General features: G+C 38.5%; 1 protein-coding gene across 2 annotated transcripts in view; it reads right to left on the reverse strand.

Moving 5' to 3' along the window:
* Positions 1 to 4,004: 4,004 nt before the first annotated feature.
* ARHGAP42 (Rho GTPase activating protein 42) overlaps positions 4,005 to 25,088 on the reverse strand; it is a 144,948-nt gene continuing 123,864 nt past the window's right edge. For both annotated transcript variants that reach the window (XM_071555245.1, XM_071555239.1), the window contains 7 exons: positions 23,663 to 23,822; positions 21,722 to 21,866; positions 18,424 to 18,798; positions 17,219 to 17,375; positions 16,064 to 16,126; positions 9,402 to 9,481; positions 4,005 to 9,191 (listed from right to left, as the gene is read on the reverse strand). In XM_071555245.1, coding sequence (XP_071411346.1) covers positions 9,103 to 9,191; positions 9,402 to 9,481; positions 16,064 to 16,126; positions 17,219 to 17,375; positions 18,424 to 18,798; positions 21,722 to 21,866; positions 23,663 to 23,822 — 1,069 coding nt within the window. In that variant the 3' untranslated portion in view covers positions 4,005 to 9,102. The remainder of the gene's footprint in view (positions 9,192 to 9,401; positions 9,482 to 16,063; positions 16,127 to 17,218; positions 17,376 to 18,423; positions 18,799 to 21,721; positions 21,867 to 23,662; positions 23,823 to 25,088) is intronic.

A 25,088-nucleotide genomic window follows, 5' to 3' on the forward strand; every position in this document is an offset into this window, starting at 1 on the left:
GGACCCATCTAGAAACCAGTGTTACAAATCACAGCTGAAAAAAGCTGTGCAAAACACTCCTATGACATTCACTGCAGGTTTCTCAAGGAAGGTCTGGAGATCAGATCATGTAGAGTGACCATTTTTCCATCCAAGGTAGGCAATTTGTCATAATTACAGAAAAGAAACAGCACTTTACAGAACAAACAAAAATATCCCTCAACGAACAGCGACAGCAGGAAATAACAAACTTTAAATGACCATTTAAGCTGTGGTTTTATGTAATGATATATTTGTATCACTGCTGCCCAGCACAATTTGTTGGCACATAAATGTCTCTGAGTTCTTCCGGTATCTACCTGCTTCCTTTAGATGTCCCTGGAGTGTGCCAGCTGGACTGGGGATTTTCCCTGCTGATAGGTATCCTCCTTGTTTTGTGTAGTTCAGGCCTCATACTTGCCACTGTTTTCACAGTCTGTTTTCATCACTTTGTGCTCAGCTTTCTGGCTTAGGTGCACTGAAACCCTAATCTTTGTCATCTTCTTGTGAGGCTCTTGCAAACAGCATGTGTTTTATTCTAGGAACCAGTTATATCCTGTCCGTGAGTTAATTTATTTGGAGGAACACTGTATAGATTGGTCAAGCTCAGGTTTCTTTTCCTTCTTCCCCCTTGGTTTGGGAATTGTCCTCTGAAAAGTTTCTCATGGGCCTTCACCGTGGTCTGTGCTGTCTCACTTGCTTATGTCTAGCCAATGTTTCCCGAGAGCCATGAGCATATGGTCATGTCTGCACTATAGAACCCCCAAAATGAGCTTGGTTGGAGCCCATGGCTCCTGCTCTGATCTCTGCTGTGCTGGGACATGTTGCATGCCCTCCATACCCCCATCCTGCCACAAGCCCACCAAGGGTTTACTCCCCACCCTCTCACCCCACCCCACCTGCTAGTGGGGATGGGTCTCATGGCTGCTGTAGTCAAAGCATGGCATTTCTAATTTCATTTTGAAAATATCCAAATCTGCATGTGCTGCATGTTTCCCTTTAAATGTGGGGTTTTTGTAAGAATTCAAAAGTAATGACCATCAACAAAACTAAATTGCTGATGTTTTCCATTCCGATGGGACTCTAATCCCTTCTAAGGGTGCTCAAGAGCCATTAACAGTGATTTTAAATGAAATACACCTGTGCTGGGTCTAACTAATCAGTTGCTCAATTACACTGGCAGAAAGATGTATTCCAATTACCAAAGTCCTTTCAAGTGAATTAAGACTCCTTTCTGTACTGGCTGTGGAGGTCACTCAATGTTCCCATGAATCCCTGCATGTTTACATTAAAAAAGCACACCATGATCTTTTGGCAAAGGTGCTTGCTCTAGGTTAGTTCAGCTTTTGAGGCTGCTGCCATTAATACAATAGAAAAGCAGCCAACTGTTGCACAAGAAGCCAAGAATTTTTTTCAATACTTTGTTTCCGTATCAGTAATTAATCCAAATGACACTGGAAAAGCTTTACAATCGTGAAATAAAATTTTAAAAGATGAAAATGCAAATGCCTTATTTACCATGTTTAATAATCACACTGTTTGTGTTAGAAATACAGTTTGGTTTTGAAGGAATATGGATCATGCCCAACTAACAAGAAAATGTTCTGAACTGGAACCTGAACTGACTTTGCCACCTGTTCAGTTTACATCTATGCCATTTCCTTGGACCACTGAAGTTTCTCCTCTTTAGGCAGGAGGCCGTGGATGACCTGGTTTATGTCAGCCCACATTCTGTACCAAAGGTTTCCCATACATCACTTTCTTAATACTTGACAATGAAGGCTTATCAGTAATAAAGCCATAGCAATCTATTTTTCCAAATACACAAGAATCATGCCCTGTAAGGGGCCTTAATGCAACCAAGGTGATGAAATGTGTCTTCACTCTTCCTGGTATCACCCCTTAAGTTTTCAATTTGGTTTTATCATGGTAATGTTGTGTTGGTTTAACAGCAATTTAGGTCTTTTTACACTGAAATGTCAAAATGTAGCAAGCCAGAACATGTTTCCCAGAAACAGAGAAATATCTTAGTTATTCCCTGATGCCAGGTCAAATGGGACACTAAGAAAATGAGTGATGAGATCTACTTTAGAGCTTAGTCTAGACCCCACCTAGTGGGTGTTCACTCCTGCAGATGAGTGGATCTAAAGACAAAGAGCCTGCAACCCCCAGGGGAGAGGGTAAAAAACTCTAATAGAAAAGCCAAGAGTTTTAACATAAAATCAGTGATAAACTATCATTTTTTGTGAATTATCAAAGTGCAGATAGTCTCCATTTACTGTTGTGCCTACTGGCTGTGCAGAGCTGGGCATCCGTGGTAGTTCCTACCGTCCTTGTTTCATGGTCCTCAGCAGGAGCGGAAGAGAATCCAGCCACAAGTGCTGGCCCCAGATGAAGGTGTCACAGTTCGACTGATACAGGTGTGGGCACAGGCCCAACCTGCCAGGCACAAGAGAGCAGCAGGGCAGGGCAGGCATCTCCAGGCAGCCACATGCATCTGCCCCTGGACTTACCCTCTTTCCCAAAGTCCCTGTGGTGCTGGGGCGTGTTGCAGGGAATGAGTGGTGACAGGGCCCATCACAGATGTTTCCTCTGGGGGACAGCTTTTATTTTGTTACTACACCTCAGGTGCAGTTCTGTGTGCTTTAAGTAAGGGAGTTTCAGCTCAGCTCTAACCCCTTCTTGCAGCCCCTCTCCTTCTCAGGTTTTTCCAGCAGGTCTAATATAGCTAGAAGTGGATTCCCCAGCCCAACCACATCCCTCGGTCCAAAGGGGTACCCTGCCTTCTCCCTGGCCCACTCCTGCCTGGGACATCAGGATCTTAGCAAGGTGCAGGTCACGTTTGGTGACCACAGGCTGCATGTGACTTTTTAATTTCTGAAAACAGACTCCTCATCTCTCAAATCCTCAAGCAGGAAGAGCTGTGACATATAAGTTTCACATACAAGCAGTTGTTAGAAAGCAAAGACAGGGTAAGACTTTTTCCCTCTGGTCAGTGCTGCTTTGCTTCTCTAACTACCTCATTGTTATTCATGGCCACGGTATTGATGTTTTAAGATACCTCTGATGTGCCCCTGAGCAGGGTGGTGAGCACAGCGCCTGTGCAGAGGCAGCAGACCCTCTGTCTCCTCCCAGCAAAGGCAGCCAGGGAGGCTGTGGCCAGCCGGGGGCTGGCAGGCAGGAGCCAGCAGCAGCCCATGTGTTCCCAGGGCAGCCAGCAGCCATGGCTGTGGGAGCAGGACCCATCGTCCCTGGGTCTCCTGCGGCAGTTCTCTGCACTATTCAAACCCAGGCAAACAGTGAAGAGGGTAGGAGTTTTATCAGCTTGCTAGTTTGATCTTTCTTGCTTAAGAAAGAGGTTTTTTAAGTCAATCTAATAAAAATGCCTCATTGCATTAGGGATATAAACGTCTCCCAGGTTTCTGTTGAGTCCTTTCAGAGAAAGAGAAGGCAGGCCACCTCACAGCTCCTTTGGCCTCAGACGCAGCTGTAACTCCCTCCTGACGGCTGGGAAAACTGCAGCTTCCTGAGGCAAAAGGTCTTAAGAGAAACGCTGGGGAAGGGACGCAAGGAAACTTGGAGAGGCCACTGCACTCCCTGCACCTGGCAGTGCTGTTGGAATGGAGCCATCAAACCCCCCTTGCATGAGCCTGCTCACCTACTGATTTGCAGAGGCAAAGACTTCATCACTGACGTTCTGCCATACCAGAGTTGTGCTTCTGGATACCTAACATAAAGCTGTCATTTTCCTTTCCTCAAAAGCCACATCTTTGGAGACTTCCACATGACCAAGACAGTGGATGACATACTATTGTCTGGTATTCATTGCTCAACATTAGGAACAATGTCCTCCATGTAAAGCATCCTCAGGGGTGAAATATTACTATTAATTGCAGGTTTGGATAGAAGTAGAACCAAAGTGGTGTTACTTAGAAAAGGCTGAACCAGAGCCCAGATTTAAAAACAATAAAAAAAAGCAGTTTGTGTAGAAAGCAATTTTATTTTGAAAAACATTTTTTCCAATTTTTGAAATACAGTGTAAAGTACAACATAGAATTATGTCTGCAAGTCAGTTTATGCATGTCATGCTAGTTATTTACATGTAGATATGTACAGAGTGCAGATAATTATTGAAACCACACTACAAAATAAACAGAGAGTTCAATAAGATAATTTAGTAGGACTTTATTAAATATATATAGTTATTGATTATATATAGTTTCCTATTAAAATACCATATAGTGTCTAAAGTAACCCCTATAAACTCTAATACCTCCAGAATTGTCATAAATATGATTGAAAATTGAATCTATCCATGTGCCCTGTTCAGCTGCTTTGCCCTTGGCTCCAACAGAAACTCTTGCAGAGATAACAGTGCTATCTTTTAGTGCCAGAACTTTGATGATAATTCCTAATGAAACACTTGCAGAAAGCTCAGATGCAAAATAGCTTTTAACTGAGGCATCCAAGGGTCGAAGCAGCATGCTCTATACTTACAATAACAAGGATAATCCAAATGGTTTATTAAATACTGCCACACACAGGACAATTAAAAGACCGATATGATCCTCAGTGACTGAATTAGTAGCTGTTTGGATACCAAGCACCTTATTAAAACAAAACAAGGCAAACTCCCAAAGCCCATGCAAAATCTTAACCAAAAAAAAAGTAACCTTCCAGTGGGTACAGGTACAGCCTGCCTGACAGTCTAACTTTAGCATGAGTAGGAGCTGGACGGGCTGCAGTGGCAGCAGCTGCCAGGAGAGACTACTGTTGCCTACAGCTCGATCTCTGGTCACTGAATGATTCACACAGGGCACTCTGCTGAAAGAAAGGACAACGCCAAGCCCAATCATAAATTATACCATTAACAGAATATTCCATCTCCTTTCTGGGGGCTTCTGGCCAGCAAACTCTCACTATAAATTGTCAAAGATCTGTCTTTGACTTTGCTAGAGCTTTGAGTTTCCATCAGTGGAGAAGATCCACCCCAGTCTGGAGGATGTTCTCCCCTGCTGCTCAATCCAAAATTGCACAAACTTCTGCCTTAGGAAAAGGAGTATGAAGAACAATTTGCTTTTTAGTTGCATTATTTATTCTGATGCAGTCTTATTAAGTAGAAAATAGAGCAGGATAGAAAGGTAAAAAAAAAATCCAATTACTGCCATACAGTGCTTTTTTGTTGCTGTTGTAATTATTGTTCTGAATTGCAGAATTTTGCAACTTTTCCTCTACTAACATGTCTTTCCTAAAGGCACATAACAATTCAATCCAATTACAGCCAAAGACTAGAGATTAGCACCAGAAAATATATAAAAGGAAAATAAGTTACTATTACTATCATAGAATAGTGCTGGTCAGCAAATCTGTGCATCTTTTGTCCCAGAAATAATTGTACAATGAACATTATAGATTAGTTAGGGAAACAAGTGATAACGATGGTTTAATTTAAGAGTTTTGTTACATATAGCTCTAAATGCCAAAATATGGCAGGGACATTTTAATACTGAACTCATAAGAATTACACACAAAAATTTTAATCTTTATAATCATTAAAAAAGTGTGAATATAAAATATTAATATACTTTACATATTTATCATATAATATATCAGTCCTTCACACTATTAATCTGCTTCATGTTGTGCTGCAACATGTATCAAAATGTTCAGCAAAGAAAAACATGGCTAATTATATATTTGGGTACAGACATTATTTCCACAAGACAAACAGCAATCAGAATGTGTCATCTACCTTGAGTTCTACAGTCATATTTGGAAAAAAACCTGCTGCATCCTTTTAAAATGGATAGTAACAATTATGAAAAAATAATTGAAACCTTTGCTTGTAGAGTGAATTTGACTATCACAAAAACCATTAAATCAATACTATGAACTAATTTAGTTCAGATGGCCTAATTTTCTGGTAAAGCACTATCAAGATATTACATCTTCCTTTAAATGTTATATGGATTTCTGATTCTTTGCTATTATCAGAAAGGATTTTTGGTCAGGGCCGAGCATATCATCATTAGAGAAGCTTTGGTGCCACCCTCTCCCCCATTTCAGTCTTTGCACTCCTAGTTACTTAACTTTCTGGTTCACTGTACAGCTTCTTGCAGAGATAAACTCCCCTATGAAAGCTAGGGAAGAGCTGGGGCATCCACAACCCAGTAGTGAGATTATACAGAAAGTGCTACTATGTGCCGCAAAGGAGAGTAGAAGAAAGACCACAGAAGATTTCAAAAAATGAAAACCCCTATTTCTGCAGAGTGAGTGCTTAACTGTTCAGAAAAAGGGTCTGAAAAAGCTGCAGTCTTACAGAGGAAAATACAGATCTTTTTTGTGAGCAGCACACAAATGGAATCCAATTTCTTATGAAGCTGTCTTCTGGAATCCAAATTTCTGTCTAATGTGAGTGAATGCATGGGAACATATGAAACACTTCTCCACAGGATTCCTCCAGGTCTTTCTACAATCTTTCCCTCAGCGATTATAGGCTCTACTTGCTGAATCTGTAACTCAGCTTTGCATTTTTTCAAAATGTGTATTGAACTTAGCATTTTAAGTCCTCTAGCTTGCAACCAGATCAGCTGGTTTCAAAACATAATATTGGAGAGTTGTAAGATATATACCGGGGATGTGAAATTACCTAAGCTTAGGGTTTTTTCTGCTTATTTTTACGTAAGGCTAGAACAAAGCAAGCAGGAGAAAACATTTCCTATTTCACCATTCTTCAAGATTTCACAACAACCCTAAGTTGCCCCTAAGAGGTATGAGGGGTCATCAAATGATGTTCAATACACTGTCATCCTGCAACAGACAGAAGTTGGGATTTTTCCCGCAGACCCCTGTGTTTCTCTGCCTGAGTGAGACATGCTGGGCCTCCAGGCTCTGCTCAAAGTTCTGCTTCCCTTCCTGCTCCTTTCTGCCTGCAGCAGGACTTCTCCTGAGATGATCACCAGAGGTAAGCCTTTTGACAGCCTGGAGTTTTTCGACTGTGAAATACAGCAAATGCACAGCCAAAACCATGTTTAGATTCTCAGGGAAATGGCAGTTTCAGGCATAGATCACAGTAAGAAAACTTGGCTTGCTTTAAAATGAAGAAACACACAATCAGGTGAGAAAAGACCTTCACTTCCTTTCACATCTACTCTGGGCAAATCAGATGAGCACACATGTGTCTGCCTTCACTGCCAGTGACATCTGGAACAACCCTTCATCTCAACACACGGAACACAGTCTGGACTTAAGATGAAGTGAAACATGGTTTGGGACTTAATGAAACTGTTTATGGTGAAGAAAGAACCCAGGTCACTCAGTCATTAATTCAAGGGGTCTATCCTCAACTGTCCACAGTCAGCCTTGCCCAGACTCCCCCTTCTGAAAAGCTAAACTGTTTTTGGAAGGATACCCTTTCAGCCTCTCTCCTTCCCTGATCACCACTTGATACCTGAATTAACAAGGAGAAGGATCCTGCAGGCTTCTGTCACCAGCCTGAATTCTAACAACTGCTCTTAAGAAATCATGCACTACATATAAGTAAAGAATGTTCTGATGTGCTTCTTTATGTTAGCAATAAATCTTATTTTGCAATTTATACAAGAAAAAGGCCATGGAAAGAAAGAAGAAGCAGTTAAAAATTCTTGATGTTTTTAGGAAGCTCTGCCTTAAACTCTCTGGTAGTGTACAATTTAGAAATCAGCAGAAGATCTGTATGCTGATTTCTGCTACTGAAGAAAGAACTAAGCCTGGACAGGTCTATGAAAGTAAGTCTAGATGATTTTATGAAACACTGAATTCTTTTGAAAGCACTAATGTTGAAGAAATAGTAATATAAAGGTTAAATATCTTGTTTTTCAATCAGGCATAGTAAGCAGCCAAGCAAGCAGTGCATGTTTTCCCTCAAGGTGTACAAGAGAGATGCTCAGACTCAGAAAGCTGCTTAAGGTTTCTGGGGTTTCTTTGACTTTGGTTTGGGTTTTTTTTCCCTGTCCTACCAGAAGCAATCAACTGGTCTTTACAACACCTTTGAAAAGTAAGAATTTTTTAATTCTGTGGAAGGAGAAAAAACTTTGTCAAATATTTTAGCAGAAGTCAGAAGAAATAATACTAAATACTTTTCTTGCTAAATGGAGCTTTCAGCATTTGTAGTTTATAAAATTGGCTAGTTCAGAGACCCCATTTATCTTATTCACAATGCAAAGAGCTGGAAAAACAATCAGTTAACAGTTTATCTCAGGTTTCAAAACATACTGCTGTTTTTCACTGCTCACTTCACATGACTACTAGTCAGCTCAGATTCAGCATCTGCTTGTTTTTGACAGATGTTCTGGGATACACTGAGAATACCTTCCAGATGATGGGTTTCATTGAAGTAACAGTTGTTAATATTATCTATACTGATACAGAAAGAAGGAAGAAATCTAAGAAGTACTTGAATGAAACATTCATTAAACACAATCACATTTTGAATGAGCACTTGCTGCTCAGGCAGTGTATAAACTGATATCATCAGTTGCATAAATTCTATATCATACCATAATCTCAATGACTAACAGAAGTTCAAACTTCTGATTTACTGAAAACTCATTTCTTATTTGAAATGATTAGGACTAATTTCAGAATCAAGTCTTCTAAGGGGGAATTCCGATCACAACAGAAGCAGTACTTACATTATGAAAAAATCCACGATTTTCCATATTAAAAAACACAGATTGCGAGAAATGTCATAGAGTGCATTGCCTCTAAATTTCACACTTCTGTGAGCAACATCCTCAGACCTGCAAATCTGCAGCTAAATAGCAACTTTTTTTTATTTTATTGCTCTAGTGTTCCTTACCCATAAAAGAGGAACAGAACAACCTTTTGCAAACAATGGAAGTTACTTAGGCAGAGTACAGAAACTGTTAACTGTTTACATTCTGTTCCATTGACAGGGAGCTGTGTAACCTGCAGCTGCAGCATTTGAAGGAAATCTACCACTCAGCTAAGGGGCTGATTCCATATCTGTGTCAGATAAAAATCACAGTGCTTATTATTTGTTACCATGGATACCATGAAGATATTGCTGTCCACTAAAGATTACTAGAGGAAGACAACATAATTCTCAGGAACTAGTCCTGTTTTGCCTTCATAAGTTGCCTTTAACCAGCCTGGTTCCACTGATGGATACACTGCAAAAAAGCAAACACAACTAATTAACATTAAAAATCATTTACATGCTTCATATATTTATTTAGGTGGTATTTATTCAAGAGAAATTGAAAAAAACAGGGTAAAACCTGAAAGCTGAAAGTGGAATTATGCTCTCATTTTGTGGATACAGTTTAGGTTTTTTAAAGTTTTTTTTTTTAATATATAAGTAAATTTAAAACACATCTTACCATTGGAAAATATTGCCCCCTGTGGGAAAGACAGCTCATGACTATGTTCAGCCTTACAGGAATACATGGCTTTTGCTTGTCTGAAAGAAAAAAATACAGGCTTGCAATAAATCAGGTAACAAGGAAAAATGCATAAAGAAATTAAATTAAAACCTGGGAAGTATAAGAAGTTTCACAAATGCAGTATGATAATGACTAGTTACACAGCAGTTCAGAAGAGCAGAATTTCAGCAAGTAATAACTTCAAGTTTACTGGGAGTTAACAAGCATGTTTTTGCAGAACAGACTTAGGTGTTTAAAGAGGAATATAATTTGGAACTTTTAAAATGAAGTTGTCATTCAAATGAATTGAGCATACCACTTGAAGCAAACTATGGACTGCCTGGAGACAATTAAAAAGTGATCATCAAGACATTAAAGGTGTCCAAAAACATGTCTTGTGAGAATCTATCACTGATTGGTCCACAAAGGAAAATAATACATAAAAGGTAAACATGAGACAAAAAGGAGTAAAGGTTCTTTCCCAGAGAAGGAGGACTGAAAAAGTCACCTCTTGGTGACTCCAGAACTGTAATTATGCAATTTACAAAATAAGGATTTGAACATGAAGATGGGAATTAGGAGTTCTCTCTAGATTCCAGCACTTCATGTAATACCTTGACTTTATACACTCAGAACAATTTCTTTAAACCCATAGTATAGCAAGTGAAGATGAACTTGTTGATTATTTCACCTTTGTATCACATGATGGGGAGTTGCTGATTCAGCCTTCCTTCTAACCAGGATTTATTTCAAAGACCTCGTATGTGACCTGTGGTGAAGCTTAACATCTTTTGCATATTTTTTGAGAATGTGTATATGCAACTGACATGTTATCTATCACATCCTTCTACCAAAACAGTGAGATAACAGAGCTGTAAGTGAGATTAATTAACAGTGACGCATCATAGGCATTAGCATCATTCAGCTGAATTGTTAAAAGGGTATGAGAGTGGATGGACATATTCCAAAGTTTGTATGTGTGAGCTTTCTAGAAGTGATTTCTCTCTCTGAAGAAAAATGTTTTCTGTTGGTTCTCTGAAGGTGATTTATGACTGGACTAAGTGGCATATTTTTCCTTCATCTTAAGTGAGCAAATGACTCCTCAAGAATTACACTCTCGGGATGAGATTTTCAGAGGAGATCAAGAATTTTGAGTTGTGCCCACAATATCCAAGGGCAGCTTATTTTCAGGATGCCAGAAACATTTCCAATTTTTAGTACCGTCATTCTGGTTACATTCCCAGAGCTAACTAGAACAAGATGAGCACTGCATCCCTCTTTGTCAACTTTGCTTAAATGTTAGCTTGCTCTCGGCCTGGTGGTAGACTGCTCCGAGTAATACTTTTTTAAGAAAACTTCTTGGTGCCTCCTGTCACGAAGAACTTGCCATCTACCATCAACAAGATGGCTGTGAAGATCCATTATTCTGTATAATTATCAAAATGTATACTTAATAATTTACGCAACATATACTAAAATATACAGAGGGAGATTAGATGACTTTACCAAAGGTCACATATAAACTGCAATTGAATTATTTAAACTCTTTTTTTCCTCAAAGTCAACAAAGAGATTACAGATGCTCTAATGATACTGACTCAAATCAGTAACAGTATGACAAAACAGCTATGGCCTGTTGTGGTGGGTTGGTCCTGGCATGACTCCTTGTCATGCAAACCCAATGCACCTGTGTGGCATAATCATGGATTTTACGCATATAAAATAGTAGGGTAACCGGTAACTGGTTATGTATGTACGGCCAGACTTTGTGAAGGAAGATTTGGGCAGGGCTCTCCCCACGTGGGTGTGCCCTTCCAGCCTGCGCAGTGGATTTTTTAGGTGAGGCACAGCGTGCGCAGAACTGGCCCCACCGTTTAAGTCCTGAGGTCCATCTGCCACGGCCGAGCGAGCTTGGACAGTGACAGTGAAGTCCTCGGGACTGTCACAGCACCCGGTACTAACCGGGGTAGACCCTGCTGAGCATCTGAGATGTGACGGGATGGGATGTTAGGGAGGCATTGAACTGCCAGGGGACGGTCCCACTGAGACTCAAACTCAGGTCCTTGGGATTTGGAGTTCGGAGTGCTCTCCTTTACACTACAAGACTGATTATAGTTACAATGAATATAAGGTAATATGTAGTGAATTTACCAAAGCACAGGGATGATTTCAAAACTAAATAACTTGACTATCAAGCCAGGTGCACATGCTAAGAATGGGACCCTGAGTAATACAATACTGTGACAAAAGACATTTAAGGCAATATTTAAATGTGACGCAGAATTACTTAAATTACCTGAAATATGACATGTTTTTATTGCCCTTAGAAAATGTTAAGAAAATTAATGCAATTTTCTTCTGTACTCTCTTATGTCTACTAAACTATTCTGCTTTCAATTTCCAGCTTTACTGATCTGAGTATGTTTAATTTAAAAGTAAAAACAAGATAAGAAAACATGAACTACATTTTAGAATTATAGAATCGTAGACTTGCTGAGATTAGCTCAGTGGGTTAAAACTTGGTTGTAATAATGTCAAGGTCATGGGTTCAATCCTCTATGTGGGTCACTGACTTAATATTTGGATTCGATGATCCTTGTGGGTCCCTTCTACGTGAGAATAGTCTGTGATTCTGTGATTCTGTGAAGTTAAGGTTGGAAAAGACCTCTAAAATCATTCATTCTGTAAAGAGAAAGCTTTTCAGCATTTGATATTTTAACAGACACAGAAACACAAGAAGTCAGTTTCTCAAAAGTTAACAAATTACAGTATTCTTCCCACTACCTTGCTCCTGATGCAAAGTAATTACACCCCAATGTTATCTACAACCTTCTGTGATGGTATAATGAGGGACAGATTTAAGAATATCTACTCATAATTGTGGAGCAATTTCCAAGCCACTGGTTATTGCCTCCACACTTATTTTTGATTATTTAGATTCTCATATTAGTTATTACTCAATTCAACCTTAAGCAGCTAAAAGCTCTGACCGTGAAAAGGCTTGCAGGTTCTTGGGCATTTTGTTTGCAATTATGAAAATGGACATTCTTACTTATGGTGTTAATGCTGTCCTCCCTACAAACAAGGCTGTTTGTTAAAAAGCATGTGATAGCATCACCATCACCTATTATAGCTCTCTTAAGATGATGCTAATAATCTGAGAAGAGTGTGATTCATATTGTTTATGGCAGAGAAATAAAAGAAACAACTTAAGAAAATGATACTCGTACTTCCTAGAAGTTTCTTCTTTCCATGACTTTACTGGATAGACGTCAGATGAGAAAAATGCATTTTCCATTTCCTTACTTTCTATTTTATTTGTTTTGATCCCATAATGATAAACATACTAGCAGTCAAAGGATCAATACTCATTAGATCATAAATCCTTTTGTTTGACTACAAGCAGTCAGTAATACCTGAGGTCCTAATAATAATAATAATAATAATAATAATAATAATAATAATAATAATAATAATAATAAAAATAATAATAGTAATAATAATAGTAATAAGACCTATTTTGAAAGATATAAACAATTTTTAAAACTACATTCCTGCCCTAATGAGTTTTTAGTTTAGCAAGACAAAACCAGAAGCCAGAAGAAGAATGAATGAGGGAAAATATATGAACCTCTCTCAGATGAGTTCTCAGTTAATATTATCCTACAGGAAGAAAGGTTTATAGAGCTCTGGAGATGGCAGACTTACAACCAAGTTTGAGCAGAAAACACTGGGCTGGGCTGGGCAAGGCATTCCAGGTGTTTAAATATGGCATGAAAATAAAAACAGAAGAATGACTGAAAAAGTATATTTAATCATATGTTTGTGACGGGAGCATAGGTCTAGAGGGCTTCATGTTAGTCTAGTCCTAAGGAAGTCCCAGCCTGGCACCTCAGATCCTGTTGAGAGCAGAGCCATTCAGTATCACCTACTCCTCTCCTTCCCATTTTCTAATGAAAATTCTTCCTATAATGCAGTTTCTCACTTCAAGAGACTTGACTTTCTGTGTACCTCTAAATTAAAGTCAAGAAACTGTAGAGTCAGGGATTACGTGTTGGTGCATTTCTGTACAGAAGCTGCAATAACAAGACCTCAGGCCTAAGACTGTTACCCAACTGCATTATTGGTGAAAATAGTAAGAAAACTCTTGCACCTCTTTCAAGTGCATACTAAATTAGCAACAGAGATTGGTCTCAGTGTACACAGAAACTTCATACCACAGTGAGAGAGATGGATGAATAATAACCTTGAAGTCAGGAGGGAAGGAATAGGAAGACTGAGAAGTTAAAGTAACTCTGTAACTGGAAAAAGAGAGCATAGGCTGGACAGTGCATAGCATTTTGGTCTTCCCTGTCCAATTCTAACACATTTACTGTGGTCTCTCATTGTCTGACTTAAAAAAAATCCGTAGTGCAGGGCATGTACTCACATATACAAGAGAAACCAGGTCAAGTAATGTCTCAGCATTAAAAAAGAGGACACACACACTCAGATCTATTGCATGATACAAAGTCACAAGACAGGGTTGCAAAAACTGCTTGGAAGAAGGAATTAAGTAAGATTGGGCCACTGTGGTGGCAAAGCATCAAGTGCAAAATTATCTGCTAGAATACAGAACACAATGGGAGACTGCAAAGCCATATAGGTACTTTTGATCTGTCTGCTGTACAAATGACCACAACAAGCAACAGATGCTTCAAGTGGCAATGAAGCTACTTACATTCTATAATGCATAGGTAATCAGTAGCTACAAATATCAAAAGTAGTTATTTTAGCAGGGTAAATCACTCCTGCATGGAGTACAACACTGCCTTGACTTGAATATTTCTGGAATCAATCCAAGCAGCTTTAAAATATACTGGCTTACACTCTGTCCCGCATATAATAAATAATTGGATAGTAGTTATGAACACAGGAGACCTTTCTACTGGGGGGGAACAAGATGTAATTATCACAATTTCAGAGCACAAAAAAACACCTCCAAAAAAACTCCAACTATCTTAAGCCTTTAAATCAGCCTTCATGTTCATAACATGCAAGTAAATAAAAGCTGGCTCTGAATTGTAAAATGGTACTCAGATTTATGCAGCACTATAAGAACAGCTGAGCTACTTCTGATTCCCTCCTCATTTTGCCTGCTGACCTCTCATTTTCCATTCTTCTTGTTACTGTTGTTCTTCTGCCCTCTTAAGGCTGAAGTAGAAGAGCTATTCAGCCTTTCAGTGTTTTCTGCTTTGTTATCTGCTCTCCATATCCATTATCAAACAGCTACATTTTTCCTTTGTCAGATTTTTGCTTCTTACATGCTTTCTATATACAGATACAGGTGGAACAGGGTCTGAGGGAACAACAGGGGAGAGCTTGCAAGAAGGAAGTAATACAAAGTAAGAGAAGGAACAGTGTTGGAGGTGAAACGATGCAGGACTGGGTGAAGCACTCATTGCTTTTAGCTTAAGGAACTGACTTAAGAGCATTTCAGTCCCTTCATTTATACTTTTCTTCCTTAAATTATTGCCCTGCTCTTTTCATACTCCTTTCCTCCCCTGCCACCCTCTCTTTGGTCATCTTAGAGTTCCTGTACTATACAAAATAAGAACAGGCTTGATTCCTATCAGCTGCTTCTCTTGAAAAATCAGTGGGCAGGTCAGCTTTCTTCTTCTCTCCCCTGCCAGTTCTGTCAGAGAGGACAGCCACATTTCATGGGTACACATCTCAGCATGCTGGCATCTTCCTTTACATCTGTGCTACTTTAGGTACTACTTCTGGATTCACAGATTGAGATCTTTTTCATTACTCAACAGTTCCAGTAAGTTCCTGATGTATCAGTGAGTAAAGTGGTGAACAAAAACCTGTGCAATCTGTCTCAAAGAACTTGAAAAGCAGGGACAGTGAAAAAAGAGACAACCTTTTCCCCACATCCATTTATTTTGATTATCTGTTTAAATATAATAATTATAAGGGGGGGTAGTAATGTATAGAAGATACTGCTTTCTACACAAACACTTACCAGAACATTCCATATTTACTTAATATAAGAATAAATCAAATCCAACAAATAAACACAAACAGTTGTAAAGAATTTGTCAATAACTCCTGCTGCACACTATCAAGAAGGAAGGGCGACAGTTTCTACAGACAGAACCAAGGCATAAACGGTGCAATGTTGAAGACAAAAATCTTGATCAGGTTAATCCTGAGCTTTCTAAAGTATATGTTAATAAAGACTTGCCTATATGAGCAAATATACAAAAAAATTGAATTTTTGCTATTCTGCTGGAGGCAGGTATATAAAAACAGCTGTATGGAATAAATACAGCACACCCATTCTAATTTAAATCCTGTTAATTTACTCTTGTAACTGTGTCCTTAAGCAGACCACTGACCTGAACATGTTACTGTAATTCCCCCAGGTTAGAGAATAACCAGACTGACCATTACTCTCTAGTAAATTTAGCTTTCTTTTGAAGAAAGAATGAGTTTAATAAACAACAAAAATTTCAAATGTCACATGATGCTGTCCAAAAGACACAGAACAAAGCTTCAAATACTTCCATTTCAATCTTTGAAGCCAGCAAAACAGAAAGGATTTTACAGACTGTTACACGGTATGAAGGACTTACCGTCCTGAAGAAACTTGTTTAAGTGAACCAGCACTTTCAAACAACTGTGCTCTTGCAGCCACTCTGAAAATAAAAGCATCACCTGGCTTTATACTTCAGACATTAACTAACTACACAGACTATTTTCACTTTTAACCATCCAAAGACATGGACATATTTTAAAAAATCATTGTAATTATTCACTCATAGAAAGTGATGAAATTCAAAAGCTGAATTTACATCCCTATTCAGCAGAATTTGTAAGGGCATAACCTAACTGGGGCCACTGACATCCCCATGCTATAGTGCCTTGCTGAGTCACCAATGGAAACCTCAACACCCTATGTTTATATTGGAAATCCTTTTACTGACAGCCTATCACTATCATGCTGGAATTCTTATGCTGTGTGGAATTCTCTTTTTAAGTAAGACACAACAGTCTGTTAAATGACTCCAGTGATCCCTTCCAGCATAAAAACTGGAGAGGCTGCGTGATGTCCTAAAGTATTTGGAGAACTTCTTGGCACTCTGAAGATCTGGAAATCACTTGTTCATGGGGACAGAGATATTCTGGGTCAAAGTCAGAATTACAGCAAAGAATTTTAAGTCTTCTAAAAGCACTGAGAAACAGTGTTAACTCAAATCTCCAGACTAAGTTATAACTTCTATTGCTCAGAACTATCCTCTCATCATAAAAAAATCCCCCCAGAACCCAACTGTTAGAAATCAACTATTTAACATGCAGCAACTGAAGAAATTTCATAGCAGAAGGGTTTTTTATTTTGTTTTCCTTTCTCTAATTTTGGACTTAAATAAAATCTGAAGGTCTTCCTGACTCTCTTGGGTTGAACATGGTTAACAGCGTGGACAGTAAGTAGCATTTCTACTCCTTGAAACATTACATTCCAGAAGAACTGGAGATAATAATAATCACTTTCCAAAGATACATTTCTTATCTGTAGTCTAATAAAGTCAATGAGAGTCTTTCAACTGACTTCAACAGAATTTGTGCTGTCACTTTTGTTTGCAACTTCAACAAAACTAGATAAATAATTTTCAAATACAGAAATATTAAGATCAAGTATTCATGGATGCTTTTTCAACTACTTATGTTACCCTCTGGAATCACTTTATAGTAGACAATACTGTAACAACACAAGTCTCCAAATGACTTACACAGATCCTGGTCTTTGATAGCCATTACTTGATGCAGTATCTAATCTTAATCTCCTGCACATTTTGGGAGGCAAATCAGGGTTTGGTGGAGGCTTTAGTGTATCTTTGGTATCTGCTGAAGATAAGCTCTGTATAGATCCACTGCAGCTTTTGTTACCTAAAGAAAACAATCAAATTATATGGAATATTAAAGGTAATTTGAAGTTGTTTCACAACATGTGTAACATGCAAAGCAAAGGTTCTGCTGTTGCTGTTTGTTTGGCTTTTTTCTTTTTTTCTGGAGTCAAAACAGGTCGAGAAACTACTTACTAAGAGTTTCAGGCAGAAAGCCAGGGAAGAAAAACCAACAGCAAGAATGAAGAAATGACATTAAAATGGAGAAGGATAAAAAATTACATTGCAATTAAATGGCTCAATAGTACAATCACTAAAAAGTAAAAATAATAATATTTATAAAGTAATACACTGCATAAAATTGTAGAAAAAATCACACAGGAAGGGTTCTCAGAAAGTCATCTGATGAAAGCAGCATCCACTATGAAATAAGACCACATTAATTTGTGAGAATTAATATTCAGTACACAGTGAAGCTTCATGCAGTTTAAAAAATATACTTAGGAATAAACGACCATGACTTGCCTAAAACAATTTCTACTGTAACCTGTAAAAACAAATCTATAGGTATACACTGTATTACAGGAAGTCCTTTTAGTGAATGCAAGGCATGGCCCCATGTGTCCTTTAAGGTGACCTATCTGTGGACTGCTGCCTATTTTTAATACATTTTCTGCAAGACAAGAAATGCATCTGCTTGTCCCTTTCTTTATTCCAAAGAATAACTGATTTTTATAATGCTTTAAAAGCTGTTATTATATAAACAGACCCCAAAATATAAGAACAATACCTATATTATTAATATTGCTAATCTACAGTATTATTCTGTATTACACATTATAATTTAAGGATGAATCACAGAAGGATAGAGAGTGATCTAAATTCTGAGAAACATATCTTTTAAGCTGTGTGTACTGTGCTGGTAACAAGCAATGGAAGTATGCTAGAAGCAGTTTTGAAACTGAAAGAACACATGACAAAAACTGAAAAAATAAACAAAAAAGATGAATGACTATCATTAGCTTTCAGTGCAACTCTTGTTTTCTGACGTGTCAACTAACACCAGTGTGCTAAAAGACCCTGAAAATTACCTTCAGCTGATGGAATTGATCTCAGGGAAGATGCTGAAGACCTCTTCAGTCCAGACAGACTGTAGGAACTCTTTTTGGTCAGGTCTGTTGATGGACTCTCTGGTCCAGTGACAGAAGCTACACTTTGGCAGTCTGACTCCACATCTGTTTTGGTTGCATCCTCCTTTGATGAGGATTCTGGACTTGTAGTCCACAGGCCTGAACTTTTCTGGCCATTAGAAGAAGGGGGAGAGGCAATCCATGGAATTCCTCCTGATTTCTCCCTGGGCTGTGATGGTGTGCATTTGGTGGTGCTGTTCTGCTCAGAGGAGTGAGAAGAGAGAGACTCAATGCTGCCCATGGGAGTGCTGTCTGGGCTACTGCTGTACGAGTCACCTAAGGCAGAGGGAGGAAAGAAGGGAGAGAGAAAAAAATTTACTTTTTCTAATCATGTGCATTTCTCTCATGTCACCTTTAGCCCTTTTATAACTTACTTGACATCAAATTCATTCATCTGTTGTTTCCTGCAGAAGGAAAACAACGCATTCCTACATTTACAACTTGAAGACTTCTCTTGTCCCTTTAGAGACCATTAGTCCCTGGAAAACTGCATGATTGGCTAACACATTTTTTGCCAGATGCATTTTCTGTAATTTTCTGTCATTCCCTACCATTCAAAACCTGTATGTCTTTTCTCATGCCATACAGATTTCCTTTATTTCCTGCAATATAGTAGTGTCCATGCCTCATTTAAATGATGACTTGAAAACCATCTCATCATCATGGCTAGGCTCTGCGAAAGAAGATTTGAGAAGGACTCTACCCACACTTGCTGCAAATGTGCTGATGGCTACAAAGGCTGATGTGAGATAGGCAAATCCGGCTGCAAAAGGCACAATGGAAAGTCTCCTTAGGCAGTATTGGTTTCTTCGTTGTTTTTTCTCCTCAAGAATAATTCTACATGTGTTCTCATAAAAAGCAGCAGCATTATGAATAGTGTGTCTCCATGTCTCCCAATTGGAGGCCAGAGTGGACCATCCAGTACTTCAGAATTTGCAACTTCCAGAAGCCAAGGCTCTCTCTTGCCTGTCTCCAGCCACATCTAAACATATTTGGCAAGAAAAGTACCTCTCTGCTCCTGCCTCAGCCTTCAGGGCAGAAGCGAGATCTTAACTGGAACTTGGTTACACAAGTGCTGATTTTGAGCAAGAAGTGAAGCACATGTTGTGAGTTCTTGAATCAGACTTAGTGCCAATCAAATCACCAGTGCAAGACGTGTCTGAATGAAAAACCACAAAATCATTTAGGTTGGAAAAAACCTCCATGATCAAAGTCTAACCTTTGACCAAACACCACCACGTCAAGTAAACCACAGCACTAAGTGCCATATCGAGCCATTTCTTGAACACTTCCAGGAATGGTGACTCCACCACTTCCCTGGGCAGTCCTCTCAGTGAAGAAACTCTTCCTGATCTCCAATCTGAACACTACCTGGCACAGCCTGAAGAAGTGTGAGCCTGCATATGGTCTGCAAAATACTTGTAGGGAAATGTCCCTTTTTAATGCTGTTATTCATTCATTGCAGTAACACAGTGAAAAACACCTGAAACTTGCCCAGTTGGTCCTCTGGTGTCTTGGGTTGAGCTGGCAAAACGCCAACTGTCCAAGACAGAGTGAAAGTGTTCTTCCCCCTCAACCAGCCAAGGCAAAAAGAAGAGGGAGAGAGGGAGAAAACCACTTCAAACTAGGTTTATGCTGAAACTAACTACATGTATTTATACAGAAAAGAGAAAAGTAAGAGAAAACTACAGTATAACACACACTTACACAAGTTTATATATATATCAGGAAATAACTTTCCACTTCCCAGTTAATACAAAGCCCACAACTCTAGATTTACAAGCACTCCAAAAGACACCCTGCAAGAAAGAGAAAGTATAACAACAAAATATTTCTACTTCCCTGAACTCAAACAAAATACGATGTAGCGGCAGCAGGAGCAGGGCCTAACAGAATAGAACAACTGCGGCACATCTTCTCTGTACTCCAGCCATAGTGGAACTAACCAAGCCACTCCCACACACTGGATTTTACACTCTTTGAGATGATGTAGTATGGTATGGAATACAATATTATTGGCTGGAAGAAGTCAGCTGCTAGCTAGCTCAGGCCAGCTCAAGTCAGCTGACAATTTCAGGCCTGGTCTGAACTTTAAAGCCTAACTTCTTGGCCTACTTGGCTAAACCCATAACATCTGGGAAGCGCAACTGATTGTTCCTTTGTAACTTCTTACTTGGGATCCCATGCTATTCACACTGGGAATCCATGGGCAGGGAGTTATTGCTCTCATTTAGTATTTAAACTCTCACTTAGTAAACTTGTAACACAGACCCATGGAAAACACAGCATCTGTGCAAGAATATCCTGAGGATACATTTCTTACCATTGCAGACTTCAGAATTACTACAGATACTCAAGAATAGATGCACCTTAACTATGGATTAACTTACTGAACCAGTTTAATGTAAATCTTCTTGAAGAATTAAGGCACACAGGAGTTCTTCAGAAAGTTTGTTGCTGTAGTGGAACTCTTAGCAACTTGAGCTTTTATGAAGTTTCAACACTTCTTGCTGGTACAACCAGTAAGTAAAATGTGGTGGCTCATTTGATGAAAATGTTTGAAGTGAAACTTTTTAATAGTCACATCTACATAAAAATGAATAAGCATTCTAAGCAGCAACTAATTATAGACATAATTCCCTGTTGTTAAACAGTAAGCCATAGGATAAGTACACTGCTTCCTCCAGAAATATTAAACATAGTTTCAGTGGTTTTGGCAACCAGTGGCTTAGTTTGAACCAATGGCCACAGTTTCATGTGAAAAATGCCAAGTGATGGGTTTGATCTCTTAACCTACCTTGACTGAATTACGTTTCTTACAGGAGGAGAGGAAAGACTGCATTTTTAGTTTCCCAACCTTACCAATCATCTTGCAAGCAAGATAAACCTCATATAATGAACTTTTGAGTTTCAAAACAGACTAAATTTAGACTAGAATATAAAGGCTACTTTGAATGATGTTGAACATGGTATGCAATGCAAGACTTGCCTAAAACCAAACATCCTTCCTCATCTGAGAAAAGCAAGGAATGCAGTCAGTCAACAGTGCAGCCGTGGCTCACAGAGGTTAAAAAGCTGATGAAACCCCATCTGCTATGTTTATGATTATTGGAATACAGTATCTACTGGATATTATTCAGGTACAGTTAAAAGACAAGACATAACAAGGAAGGTAACCAGTCCACCAGGACAAACTTACTGTCAGGATCTGCTAGACAAGGTGTGTATCTTCCTTTGGGTTTACGAGAACCTGTGGAGAGACAAATTGCTCTTGTCCTTCTTGAACTTGATCGGGACTGAGGTTGGGGAAGAGGAATATTGGGGTCTGGTGCTGTGTGAAATATCTGCATAATTAAAAAAAAAAAGGGAAAAAATTACATTAAATAACCGAGGTACTCTTACACTGCCATTATTAATCCATTTGTTTTCCTCACCACTGCACCTGAAATTAACTCTGTAATAGTCTCATACATTACAAAAGAGTAAATTCACAGAATAGAAGCTTTGCTCTGATCTCATTTTACAACTCAAAAACCCCAATACTGAGCTGCACATAATATATATATGCATTTGCTGAAATAGGTTTATTTTTCAGCCCTTGTTAAGAAGGGCTTAACAGTTGAAATTGTAGAACAAAATAGGTGCTTACTACTGACTCTTGCCCGAGAAGTGATACATTTTTTAAATGTTATGACAAGATTGATTTTATTCTCTGTGTTCCAGTGAAAGTTTTTGTCCATCACAAAAACGTGTCATAGTCATAACTTATTACAATCCACTTTAGATTTCAGAAAACCACTTTCTTTGGCCAAATAAGTCAAGTTTGCTGAAAAACAACTTTACATTTAAAGTACCTCCTGGTTCTTATCTTTTACCCACCACTGGTCAATTTTGCACTTCATTGCTGCAGAAAACAAAATTTTTACTATGTTATACCGGAAGACATCTCTGCAAGGAGAGATGGCAACAAGGCATTCCCAGAAAAGGGTGAAGAGAACTATGAAAAGACACCTACATGCCATTCACAGAAGTGGAAGAAAGCAAATGTACTTCCACAGTAGGAAATACTTTAATGGACACCTTGAGATGCTCTTGAAGTACATTAAAGCTGTATTAAGCATTAGTGAGTAGCACATCAATATAAAAACATGTCTGTAGATGGAGAATTATAGCAAGGTGACTGGTGGTGCAGCAATAGTCTTTGCATGGAATGAGCTTTAATTTTCTGGAGGGGAAACTCAATGTTGAAAAAATGCATAATATACAATTTGGAATCAAAGCCAAGAAGGCTATCAGTGTTATATTAATTTTGAAGAGTCCCTATGAAATGTAACTGATGATACTGAGCCGTACTGTCAGTAATTACTGACCAACCAGTGCAGGGGATCCCAGTATTGATTGGGAACTGCTCCTCACCTGAGTAACATGCAGTGAAAGAAACTCAACAGTTTTTCCCTTTGTTTTGTCAGTCATCAAAGAAGATTATATAGACCAACAAAGATCCCCAAAATAAAATCTATTTTGATGAACAAGTAAAGCAGATGTTGACTGCTCTGCTGAATTCTGAAATCAAACAGTTTAAAATTAAAACAAAAAATCTGAGGAGGCTTTTCAGTGAAGCTATACCTGCAATGGTAGTGATTGAAAGTAGTGTTTAAGATTTTATGTGTTTTCCTTTTCAAGGTCTTCTCAGTCCTTCCAGGAACTAGACCTCTACTGTGTAGCTGACATCTCTAAGGACAGCAATGGTCAGAAAGACTCTGACATGATGCACTCAGAGGAGAATCCATGAGTTCATCCAGAGAGAACCTCCATACAATGGTACCATAAAAGAGCTTGAGGAGCTGGGAGCAGTTATGACTTTCTCATTCTGTTTCTAGATTCAGAAGGTCACAGCAACCTTCAGAAAGCAACTGAAAAGTCAGGGCAACTCTTTCAAAGCATGGGAGATTATTTCTTGCACAGCCACAAAAGACTTGCTGGGAATACAGATTCATAGCAAGAGATGGGAAGAAGGTATTATTTCTATCAATGACCTTCTACAAATGTTGGACTTTTATTCTTAGAAACTTAATGATGGTAATGAAAATGAGATTTTAGTTCCACTTCATAATGAAACAATCGGATGATTTCTTTCTACCTTTTCATAATGCTCTATCAGAATTTCAACAACGATGTTCTGAAACTTAATGTTCATCATAGCAGCCACGGTTTCTTCTTGGGCTCTCATCAGAGTAGGTCCAAAGATAACACCGAGGTTGGATACAGTCATTAGATTTTGCTGGCTGTGCAATGATACCCTTTAAATGAACACAAACAATATGCAATTAAATCAGTTTGCTAAACTACAATTTCAACAGGCAAAAATCCATTAAGATTTTTTTAAACAAAATTACAAGTTCATGCCTCCCTTTCAAACACATTTTCAAAACTTTCACTTTTATTCTAATCAAAATACAGTGTAGTACAACTACTATATTTCCATTAACGCTGCTGTACTGCAATAACTTAATGATAAAGAGCATGTCTTCCTAGAGTAAGTATTTCAGTTCCTGACATAACTGACAGGGAAAGCAAACTGTATTTGGAGGTCTCCATAGAGAGATCCACACCGTCTAAAGTTTATGAGTCTCAGACCAGACACCTCTCTCTCTCCAATGATTATACAGGAACTTAAAGATGTTGGTTTGATTGAAAATACTATGTGATAATGCAGGTCAACCATACACTTTAGTTTTCATATAAAGGAAAGAATCTTTGTTACTGCAATCACTTATTTTGCAATGAGATCTCTTTATTAATATGATGAAAACATAGGATCAACAGATTCAGTGAAATCATTGTTTTCTGGGGGACAGATAACATTAGATGATCATAATGACATCTGCCTTTAAAAGATATTGACCTTTTACTTCTGTGTATCTGTTATCACTTACTATTCTTCTTTTGTTTTCTCTTAAGGAGAATTCAGAAACTTAAGTTTTTCCAATAATTTATCAGACAGTAAAATGAAAACCATCAATCAGTAATCCTCAATGCCTCTTTCCTCTTCTTAAAAGTCTGACTTGCCAAATAAAAACCTTATCATCATAAACACTTTGAAATAACTGCAAGTGATTCCCCCATCCCAGCTGTCCTGTTGCCTCATGTCTGAGGAATATTATGCCAAGTCAAGATTTTAGAATTACCTGAATGCGTAATTTTACTGCATCTGCTACCAAATGAATTAGTTATTGAGACACTTGTTCACACTTCCCTCTTCTTTCTCACTACTGTCTCCTACCATTGTCAAGCTGAGCATTTTTAGCAATTTCCTACACAGTGAAAATAACTCTTGTACCTTTTAAAATTAAGAAACAGTAAAATCTATAAAACATTCCCCTCATATTCAGGACAGGAACATTTTAGCAATCCATTTACATCAAGAAGAAGGAGGAATAGGGGAAAGCAGTGAGTATTGGAGGCAAGTAAAAAATGCCTGTCTTATGTGTTTCCTATGTTGCTTCATTAAGTTATGTGAGAACTTTCCCAAATGTTACCCCAGACAGATACACTGGCAAAGAGCA

The sequence above is a fragment of the Pithys albifrons genome, chromosome 1 (assembly GCF_047495875.1).
Source record: "Pithys albifrons albifrons isolate INPA30051 chromosome 1, PitAlb_v1, whole genome shotgun sequence".
Taxonomy (NCBI): domain Eukaryota; kingdom Metazoa; phylum Chordata; class Aves; order Passeriformes; family Thamnophilidae; genus Pithys; species Pithys albifrons.